Source organism: Sitophilus oryzae, unplaced genomic scaffold (assembly GCF_002938485.1).
Source record: "Sitophilus oryzae breed Bouriz unplaced genomic scaffold, Soryzae_2.0 scaffold_1436_pilon_pilon, whole genome shotgun sequence".
NCBI lineage: Eukaryota > Metazoa > Arthropoda > Insecta > Coleoptera > Curculionidae > Sitophilus > Sitophilus oryzae.
In genome coordinates, this window is record NW_022146100.1 from 1,217,308 (window position 1) to 1,229,419 (window position 12,112).

Consider the following 12,112-nt stretch of genomic DNA (forward strand, 5'->3'; position numbering starts at 1 on the left):
TCTACAATGTCATGTACCATCTAAGAACATCATGAATAAATATAGTCATTAGTTTTAAGTAATATACAACTGTGTTTTCTTTCTCTGTTCATGCCCGGCGCCCAATATTTATAATTTCGAGTTATTATTGTTAATTAGTTTCTTTCCAGTGAAATACCTTATCCACGACTGCTCTCCGATGAAAAGCTGCCGTTCGCAGTGGTAGTTGTTTAAAAAACGCTACAATATCAGGGAATATACAAGGCGAGTCTTAATTAAGAGCAAACATTTTCAGGGCTGGTAGATGTCGATAAAGAATCATAATAATTTCTCATTACCGTTTTTCAAGTAAGTCCAAAATAACCAAGTTATTCATGTCTGAATTTAAAAAAAAATTTTAAATTTCGAGAACTACCGGATTTTTTTCTGTATTTGCATCCTTTTTAGTATCGTGACTATAAAGTAAAGCTGTAATCATGGTAATGTCACAGTAAAGCTGTACTTTCTTATTGGTATACAGTGTCCGGCAATAGTCCGTCGGGCATCCGTAGCTCCTATAATAAACAACTTAGAAATTTTTGACATTAGAATGGATCGGGATGATCTTTTTAAATAGAATACACTCTACAGGGTGATTCACGGCGATGCACAGTGTTTCGATTAGGCAAGCTGACTGGTCAAAAGTCATTGGACCTTTTGTGACAAAATTACAAAAAAAACTTCGGTAGTTTCAATTTTATTACTTTTTTGTTTAAAGTTAATCAACTGACGAATAATTATCATTATTTAATAATAAGCCAAGTTCGTGGTATAATATAATTCATTGTAACTACCTAGTGATGGGCAAAACTGTTATTTTTAGATAACAGTTGAAACTGTTACAGTTATTTATAAAAAACAGCTGAAAATAACAGGTTTCTTTATTTTATTGCTAAATATCTGAAAGAGTATGAGGCGGTCACCGCCAGGCGTATTAACGCAGTTGCAAGTTGCAACAATGACCTGCTCGGTGGTAGTATTTCCAGGGTATCAAAACATTTCTAAATATCGATTGTTATCTAAAATGCCTCTCTAAAAACGGTAGTTGTTTACAAATAAGCGCTGTTTACAAATTGCGATATAATAAAGCCAAAATGCCGTCACTCGTCTATAACTATACATTCCGATCTACCTACGCCCTGCCCCTCGATCCGCGTAGATTCTGAATTGCGTAGCAGTGTACAGGGTGCATCTCACTCGACGTTTACAAATAAAAATAAAAAAAAAATTGTAACCTATTTATTCTTGGTGTGTGCGCGCGTCTATTATAAAAAAGTTATTACCTGAACCGCTGTTGTTAGTTATCTACAGCCATTATTTAAAGTTGACGGTTATACTCTTCCATTATGTTATCAATAGTAATGATTTCATTATAACAACGTTCCATATTAAATGAGATAGGAATAAAGTTAAGCACAATTTCAAAATATAATTCACTATTAGAGTTGTTTTTTGAAATCAATATTATTGTAAAAGAAATAAATTTACTTTGAAAATGTGAAATGCAATCTCTAAAATATTAATCTAATCACCTACCTTTCCTCTTCAAATACCCCTTCCCAACTTTATAAGGACAAATGGAAGATTGGGCTGTTTATTGGAGACAATGCGAACCAATCATGTTTCTCATATTCGCAAACTACCATATAACGCTAAAGTTCTTTGCACAATAGTCAGCACTCAGAAGAAACAATTTATTATGGATCAGGGATGCATTCTGAATTTTCTGGCATGATACTTCTTCCGTGTTCGTCGGTGTGCACAATGAATGTTCCTGTTCTTGTTGTGGTAAAGATTCTTGACATCACATTCTGATAACGAGCTTTTTTCCTTATTATTATCTCCTCTTATTAGTCTTGAGAAACACAGCAATGTTTGTTAATGTTGTCGCAGTTTCACATTCTTCATAAATAGAAACGCACGTAATAATTTTATTACTCCAATTATGTAGTATTTTCTTGTTGGTATTCTTCTGGTATTCAGTTAATATTTTATAGAATACTAATATAGATAGTTAATAAGTTAAGTCTAAAAGCAGTTGTCTTAAGTCACTCAAATTGAACATGTCATATATTCCAAACGATTTGCGTGCCATATTTATTCCATAGGTTTCATGATTTAATATTTACATTTTGAATTTGTATTCAGATTTTCATATTATAAAAATATATAGTCTATAGAGTTTCCACGGCAACAAATAATCATACGAGTTGCAGTCAGTAATACTAGAACTTATATTTTCATATTATAAGTTTTCAAGATAAGTTATCCTTTGGGTACAATTAAACTCAAGTTCTTGTAGTGTCTGTAGTAGTTACATTCATTTTTTAATTATTTATGTTGAGATCACTGTATCGTTGGTAAGTGGATTTGATATTGCGGTGCACTTTGATTTATAAACAACACATCAGCCCAATCTCCCTTAGGATAAACCGGTTTAGATAAATTTGGTTGGTGGCTTGGTTAGAGCAGGGACCATGACACTTGCACAGGTGCTACCTCACTCCGATACTAACCTTGGAGGAATTGACATCCACTTTTCTTCGTTTTACATCTAAAAAAAAGTTAAATTACAATCCATTAAATTTTGAAATACTGTAGAACAATATTCTGTGTACAGGGTGAGTGAACGGTAGAGTAAAGTCCATTATCTCATTTATTTCAAGGTTTACAAAAAAATATTAAATATAATAATAATAATAATAATAAAAATATTTATTTCAAAAATGATCTAAATATGTACAATAAAATTACAAATATATAGACATATTGAAATATTGTCAGCGATGAAGAGACTTTTATATTAAGAATTCATTGATTGAGTAGGGTTCCAATTCAATTAAGAGTTTTTTCAACGATTTCTTATAGGTTTCTTGACTTTCGATTGCTCTTATGTCTTCAGGGAGGCTATTGTAAAACTTTACACACATGTATACTGGATTTTTTTCAGTCAGGGTGAGGCGATGTGAGGGGAACTTGGCATCACTGGACCTTGTTTGGTATTCATGAGATTTTTCCATTTCAAATAGGGACTTATGTTTGAAGATGAATATTAAACACTCATATATATAAAGAGCTGGAAGCGTCATAATTCCGAAGGATTTAAAGTGTCCTCGACAGCTTTCTCTGTACTGAAGTTTCTTTATAAGTCTTATAATTCTTTTCTGAATCACAAAAATTTTTGCAGTTTCTGAATTTGATCCCCAGAGAATAATTCCATATCTCAGCAGTGCCTCAAAATTTCCACAGTATAGTGTTTTCATTGAGTCTGGGTTCACATAACTTGACACAATTCTCAGACCGTAGGAAATTGTGCCAAGTCTCAAGCATAGCTTATAAATATGTTGGGTCCACTTTAAGTGCTCGTCTATGTAAATACCAAGAAATTTGCATTCACCACCAAGGCTGACATCCATTTCTCCAATTTTCAAATTGCTCGCTAATTCAATTTTCTTCTGTTGTGTTCGAAAAATTAGTGTATTAGTTTTTTCTTTATTTAGCATTAGTCTATTTGCATCAAACCATTCCTCTACTCTTATGAAAGCCTTGCTGCCATTCTCCTTCAGAATATCTTGTGTTGTTCCGTGAGTAAGTATATTAGTGTCATCTGCATAGCATGTAAGGCTAAAATTTGCATTTCTTGTTGTTTGACTAATATCGTTTAAGTAGATGATAAAAAGTAGTGGCCCAATGATACTGCCTTGAGGTATACCAATATTCAATTTTTGTATACTGGACTTACTAATCTTTTCGTCTTTTCTCACAATAACTTGTTGTTCTCTATTTGTCAAGTATGATGTAATCCATTTGAGTGCTGGACCTCTTATTCCATATTTTTCGAGTTTTATTAGTAGTAAATGGTGGTCTAAAGAGTCATATGCTTTTGATAAATCAAGAAATATACCCACTGCCAGATCTTTATTTTCCAGATGTTGTATTATTGATGTAGTGAAATCGAACAATGCAGTAATGGTACCTTTCTCCTTCAAATACCCATGTTGTATATTCTGAAACAGTTTACAACTATTCATGAAAGTTAATATTCTGTTTGCAACTATTGTTTCAAATACTTTTGAAAAGCTTGGCAGTAGCTAATTGGTCTATAATTATTCAAATCAGAGTGATCTCTCCTTTTTTGTAGATTGGTTTAATAAATGCCAACTTCAGCCTGTCTGGGAAGATCCCATATTTTAGCGAATTGTTAATGATATAGCACAAGATATCATCAACATATTTCAAACAGAATTTTACTATAGATGTTGGAACCTCGTCCACACCGCTGCTATGTTTATTTTTTAGACTTTGACCAATTTTTTGAATTTCCTCTATATTCACAGATTTCAGTTATAAAAGTTATAGGGACGGTTAAGATACACATTTCAAAATTATTATAGAGTATACAGGGTGCTTCGAAAAAGTGTGGCGAATATAACATGTTTTTTTAAATGCATCACCCTATTTTTTATTTTATTTTTAGATTCTACGTAAAATTCCATAACTTTTTTGTATATAATGTTATATACCTAAAATTAATAGTTTTTGTAATATTTGAATTTGTTTAAATAAATGTTAGATTGCAGTGTGATAAAAAATTGTCAGTGATGGCATTGTTTCTGAAGTTGGACAACTAAAATTTGGTAGGAGAATTTTATAGAGATATAGAAAAAGACATATGTAAAGATATTTTAGTAAGATGCTACAGGGTGTTCAAAATATATTTATGAATTTCAACTACTTAAAATTAAAAAATCTCAACTTTTTTAAATAGGACATCCTATATATTATCATTTTTTCTGATAGATTTTACAAAACTCTTCAACTTTTATTAAGTATGTCATATACCTATTTTTAATAGTTTGCGATTTATTCCAATTTTTTCTACTTTTACCCATATTTTTAATACAATTACGCTATACTCTGTTTTTTTTCTCAGGTAAGATTTCGACAGACGATGACAGAAGAAAAGCAGATGACATCTCATACCAATCTATTTATTTTACTAAAAAAAGTTTCTAATAATTTTTAAGTTAACTATGGATGGGTTTAAATATAAATTCGTCATGCGTCGTCACTTGTTGTTTTTAACCAGTTTGATTGGTTTATTTCAAAAATGACAGATCGTATTTCAATTTTATTGGTTTGACGGAACGATGAACGACAAACGGACGCCGATGCGTATGAACTCGCCTTTAGATTTTTGACGTTTGTCAAAGTCTTGCCAAATTATAGGTTATAATTTTGTGACAACTTTTGTCAAATACCCTGCGTTTTGGAAGATGATGCATTTTGATTCGTGTTATTACGTGTGTTTTGTGTCTTTTGAAGTCAAGTGGAGGAAAAATCGAGTGAAAATTAACTGTAGAACCCAGAGCACAGTTTATGGTTAATACTCGCTGCCCAGGCAGAAAGTCTTATACAGATACACCAATAAAGTTACTATCAATAAAGTTCGTATACCATCTCGTCGTAGATAAGTGCATCTCGAATATGGTAGAAGGACCATACTAAACACATACTAAAAACTGGAGTAGCTGTAAAATATCGACATCACACGATAGGTAAATAATGGATTTTAGTACTGCAGAAAAATAATGTCAAAAGGTACTGGTTTAAAAAAAAAAGATTAAAGTTAATTAATCAACCTGTGAGGTATAAAATTTGGTAAGTGTTATTCTTAATAAAGTAGTTTGTTTTATTTATGTTGTTTTATTTATTCCTGCGGAATATTACAAATTTGTATTTGTACATAAGTTATATTGATAAATATAATGATAAATGCGGGAAGTTTCATAAAGCTTGAAAGTAAGAAATAGTTCTTTTTTATATTTTTTGGTATGTGGTGTCTTGTTTTTGTTTGTTTTGTATTAACACATACCGTTTTTTATTAAATAAAATAACTCGATTACATTTTTTCAGTTTTATACAGTTTTTTTCACAATATTTTAAAGTAATCACTTGTCAGTAAAATTTTAAATACATATATTAATTTCCTGCTATGCGTTCCAGTTGTTCCAACTTATTTCTTTGTAAAATAAAATAAACTACTTTGAAATTAAAATGACAGACACATCTATCACTGTCAAGGATCTTCTCGTTGGACAGACTATATAACATCATTGCCATAACAAAAAGTAAGCATTATCAAAACTTCATGTCTGTTAAGCAAGTTAAGAACAAAATTTGAATTTTAGTTTAATTTGTTGTAATAAGTATAAATGGAAGAGATAATAGTTACAGATTGTCCTGAAATTAATTAGTGAATGTGACTGATTTACACGAACAAGCCAAGAAAAACATATTTTTTGGTTCAGTACTATATATTATATGGTATTTTGCTAAGGAGTATAAGAATAGATGTAGATTATCTAGAAAACATCTTCAGTGTGTAATGGGACGGTTTCACAGCAGTAGTAATATTGGCTTTACCAAATGAATTATAAACCAGAATTACTACGAGAAAAAAACTTTACTGTATGTCAAAGAAAATTCCTATATCAGTATTCTTCAACAATTCCGTTTTCTAGTATTACCTTAATCTGTGGCTATTCGCCCCGACGGAAAACCCCGTGGAAAAGTGTTCTCTTTCATAATATAGAAATACACCAAGAAATTCACGACTGCGATTTTAGTTTATTTGAGTAAAGTTAATTAACTTTAACTAATACCAGCAGTTGTAACTAATTATTAAGCTAGTTGTTAAAGAGAAGTAATAAATGGTTTGTCTAGTCATGGTAACTATGATTTTATAGGGTAATTGTATTAAAAATATGTGTAAAAATAGAAAAAATTGGAATAAATCGCAAACTATTAAAAATCGGTATATGACATAATAAAAATTGAAGAGTTTTGTAAAATCTATCAGAAAAAATGATAATATATAGGGTGGCCCATTTAAAAAAGTTAAGATTTTTTAATTTTAAGTAGTTGAAATTTATAAATATATTTTGAACACCCTGTATCATTTAACTAAAATATCTTTACTTATATCTTTTTTTTCATCTCTATAAAACTCTATCAAATTTTTGTACTCCAACTTCAGAAACAATGGCATCACTGACAATTTTTTACCACATTGCAATTTAACATTTGTTTAAACAAATTGAAATATTAAAAAAACTATTAATTTTAGGTATAGTATTTTTAATACCTATTTAGAGGTACCAGCCGTTTTAGTAACTTAACGTATGCGGCTTCTTGCACCATCTAAACCCGCATGAAAAAAATTAGGTTATGACCTTTGTCATGTCAAATGCTTGACATATTTCTTATTGCATTGGCGGAGTGACTTGAAATTTCATATTATCAGTGGCGGTTTATAATAATAAAAATTAATTTTATGAAATTCTAAAGATGTTGACGTATTAAAAAAAATATAAAAGAAGCGCACTAATTTTAAAAATATTGTTTTATTAACTAGATACCGAGTTTTCTTAAAAAAAAATACCTATATTATTTAAGATCTCGATTTAAGGCTTATACCAAAGAATATCTTAACTTATACTTATGCTTAATGTAGTAAACTATATTCAAAACGATTTAGGATCTCGATTTAAGGCAATTCAAAAAGCGTCTGATGCACTAAAAGTATAATAAATAATATAATATAAATAATATAAAGAATAAATAATATAAAGAAGTCGAGCAAGCAGTAATAATATTTATTTAAGGGCTCGTTTAAGTACAAATTCTACAGAAAACAGGTTTAAAGAGCTTTTCGCTTTTAGCAGCATGGAATTTGTTCAAAAATAATATTCTTTTTAATCTGATTCCAGGCATTTCCAATAACTGTTTTCTTCCATCCCGTTTTTTGAAATGAAAACCCATTTTTTTAATTCCCAAATATAACGAACTTTTGGAAATCTTAGTTTCTGGAGACTCTTCGATAAATTGCAGGAAAATAGTTTCTACTGTGATTTTATCCTTTCGCGCATACATTTTGTAAATTACTTCCCTCAAACAATGTAGGGTATTCTTAGTAATTCGGATTTTGCTCCGGGAAACGCTTGCAGACATATTTCTTCTAAATTCGAAATCTGTAGCTCTGTTTGGTTTTTCTAGATTATATAATGTGCATTCTGGGACTTTTAGTGCTTCGGATGCTTTTTGAATTGCCTTAAATCGAGATCCTAAATCGTTTTGAAAATAGTTTACTACATTAAGCATAAGTTTTTTGGATTCATCAGAATATAGCATTTTTATATCTTATTTTGCGTTATGACATTAACATGAAATGTAACTTCAAAAACGTGACATCTAACAAATTATTAATAATCGACGTTCATTTTTGTTGGTAATTTTTTGTTTCAACTGATTTATTAATAATAAATAAGGATGGTGTTATTCTAAATGGGTATTAAAAATACTATATATAACATTGTATATAAAAAAGTTATGAAATTTTACGCAGAATCTAAAAATTCAATAAAAAATAGGGTAAAATAAAAAAATAAAAAAAAAACATATAATAGTTTATAATCATCTGCTGATGATGCTAACATGGTTAGCGAAACGCGCGTCCAGTGTAAAAGTAAAAGTGTTTTGGTGTATTGTGGCGATTTAGTGTTTTTATTTTGCTGTGTAACACCAAAGGTTCCAACCCTCAACTGTAAAAAATAGGGTGTTGCATTTTAAAAAACATATGTTATATCCGCCACACTTTTTTGAAGCACCTTGTATACTCTATAATATTTTTAAAATGTGCGTCTTAACCTTCCTTATACATTTTATATTAATTTTTTTTTTCGAAACAAATGACATAATGGACTTTACTCTATCGTTGACTCACCCTGTACAGGGTGGGTCAAATTCGACGCTTTTAAATGGAAACACCCTTTTCTATATGAGATAGACGAAAACTAATATCGGTGTCTGGAGCTCAATTTTCATCAAAAACATGATGGTGAAAACCGCACATCAATATCTGTTACCGTTTCGGAGTTACGGGGTGTTTTTCAAAAATGTGCATTTTTAACAAATCGCTGTAACTTTTTTGCTATGGAAAATTTTGTATTTCTATGAAAACATTTCTTAATCACCTTTTTACGTAGAATTTAATGGTTTAAGTATATTTTTTTTTAAATTAATAATTTAAGAGTTATCAACAGAAAAATTTATTTTTTATTTGGGACACCCACTCTATATTTTTAATTAACTGGAAAGATTTTAAAATTACCTTTCCAAAAATATAGCACACTTGATATTTTGTTATAATCTCCTTCGAAATACAGGATTTTTAAAAGTTCGTCACTTTTAACTAGTAGGCTTTGGACCCCTTATTGATGATATGCCCTTAATGGAACTCGAAAACATATTTTTCCAGCAAGACGACGCACCGCCTCAGAACACTGAAGTTATCAGCAAATTTTTGCAGCCAATTTCAAGAATAATTGAATAGCTAACCAAGATCCCAGCCGTTGGCCGTCGAGGCCGCCTGACTTAGTGCCCATGGATCTAATCCTATGGATATATTTGCGTTCTTATTATAGGTTCCTTATTCTTCCGTATAATCTAGACAAGAATTAGAAATACTTAGCAGTTATGAGAGGGTATCTTTCACCCCTACTGAGTTAATGAATTCCGCGAGAAATGTTCAAAAACGGCCCCGTCTGCCCTTAACAGAACACGGTCGATATGTCGAACACCTGTAGCAAAATCTCATGTCTTGGTTTGCTATTTATTTTTATTGTTATTAGATATAGTTTAAATATGTTGATTGGTTAAATATATTTTAAATTGTTATAAAATTCTGCATCTCTCATAGCAAATATTATTTTCGTTTTAACTGATTCTCACAGCTAGAATTTTTTTGCATTACAGCTGGTGCCGTTCAAAGCCTACTCTATATCTTGAAGAGGAATCGAGCAAAATATCAAGTGTGTTATATTTTTAGAAAGGTAATTTTAAATTCTTTTCAATAAATTAAAAATATACAGGGTGTCTCGTATAAGAAATCAAATTTTCTATTCATAATTCTTTAATTATTAATTTTAAAAAAATTATACTTAAACCATTAAATTCTACGTAAAAAGGTGCTTTGGAAATGTTTTCATAAAAATACAAAATTTTCCATAGCAAAAAAGTTACAGCGATTTGTTAAAAATGCATATTTTTGAAAAACACCCCGTAACTCCGAAACGGTAACAGGTTTTCACCACCATGTTTTTGACAAAAATTGAGCTCCAGACACCGATATTAGTTTTTGTCTATTTCCTATAGAAAAGGGTGTTTTCGTTTAAAAGCGTCGAATTTGACCCACCCTGTACGTTGATTTAACTTCGGGTTTATAAAATCATATTATATTGACGAAAGAATATCGGAAAATATTTAAAGAAAATCTAGAAATAACCTTAACTTAAACCATTCAAATTTGTATCTGGATTAAATCCAAAGAAATGTTAAGACACCAGTTGCGTAAACACTTTGTATGTCCTAGTCTTAGATCTTATAAACTTCGTGGATAAACCTATCCCATATATGTATATTACACACAATAAAATATATTATGTTGCAATACACATAAATATGAGCCGCTAAAGACAATACGTCATTCCTTGATATTTCTTTAAAAATTAAAATATAATGCTACTTCCCGCAATATAATGAACAAAAGCATTATAGCGACAGGTAATCAATTTCGCAAGCAACTAACTATAGTATTATTTTATTTTTGTATTTTTCAGCATCGAAAATTGTAAAAAATATATGGGGCCATTTTCTATAAAGTAAACACCGCTCTCCATCGGCGTCCTATTAAATTCAAATAAATTAAGTAGTGTACTTTAGTATATGATTGATAACAAATACATGTTAGGTAAATAAACCTTTTTACAAAAATAAGAATAAATAAAGAAGAAAATATGATTGAAAAAAACCGGAAACTTGTAAAGCCACTCTCGATTGATTAAAAATAAAATCCTAATTAGAGTAATATAATCTAACAAGAAAGAGAATTACATTTTACTAACATATACGGGAATAACGTAAGAATGATTTTATGATTACCTGACATGAACATTAACTTCACATATTACTTCTAAATTTTACACGAGTAAGAAATGTATGTAGATAAAAACATACATCTAGATAAAAATTTTAGCATATGTGCCATTATCTGGAATAATGATTCTAATTATGTCATTTTTTTATTGTACCGGATGGCCAACTAAGAATGGACGCCAGTCCGGCTGTATCTCAGAAACTACTTATCGTATAACTTTGGGAAAAAAATTATAATAATTAAATCGACCAAGAGAAATCGCTGGAAATTATTTTCAAGTTCGAAAAATGTCCGCTAGGGGGCGTTTCTCTGATAGCCAATCAGAAAACAGGGGTTTTCTCAAAAATATGCAGGTGAACAGGTATTTTAAATATTACTATTGTAATCATCGAGAAATTTGTAATTTTTTTGATATAGAGTATTTTGCTCTATCACGTTAAACTTGCTTTTATTAAAATAAGGATAACTCTGTGGTTTGGGTTACCCGATTTAAACAATCTAGGGCTCGTTTAAAAGAGCTTTTCTTCCTTAATGATCTCCAGTATAAATTTTGTTTCCATAATTTTTTTCGTGGTAGCTAGAGGGCGCTGTTTGACATCATAACAGGTATTGCGCTTTTGCATAAAAAATTTAAATAGGAGGCTATATTTCTCGTTACACAGTTAAATAGAGCACATTTCCAAAATATTAGCTCAAACTGTAACTTTCTATCTTCTCTCTAACCGGAGATCAAGAGCACATCAAAATCTATAAAATAACCAATTTTCAAAACTCACGGAAAACTTTCCAGGAACCAAATGACTGGACTCAAGAACAGTTAACCTAATAGGACAAAAGTGTCCGCCAGGTGCATGCGAAAACTACTCGCTTTGTGACGTCATTGTAGCCCTTGTCATGGTTATTAGTCCTTATCCGGCAACCAATAATACACACACGTGCATTATTGGTTGCCGAATGCAAAACGTTTATTATTTAGTTTATTTATTTAAACACCTTATATGTATGCAGTGTAGAAAATTAACTGTATAAATCGTATTAAATACTCGGATAATGCATTTTTAAGAACAGCAGTTCCCAGCATCACCTTTTGCAAGCATT

General features: G+C 30.5%; 1 protein-coding gene across 3 annotated transcripts in view; it reads right to left on the bottom strand.

Moving 5' to 3' along the window:
* Positions 1-12,112, bottom strand: part of LOC115876412 (THO complex subunit 2) — a 74,875-nt gene that overhangs the window by 8,714 nt on the left and 54,049 nt on the right. For all 3 annotated transcript variants that reach the window (XM_030892188.1, XM_030892189.1, XM_030892187.1), the window contains exon 24: positions 2,535-2,572. In XM_030892188.1, coding sequence (XP_030748048.1) covers positions 2,535-2,572 — 38 coding nt within the window. The remainder of the gene's footprint in view (positions 1-2,534; positions 2,573-12,112) is intronic.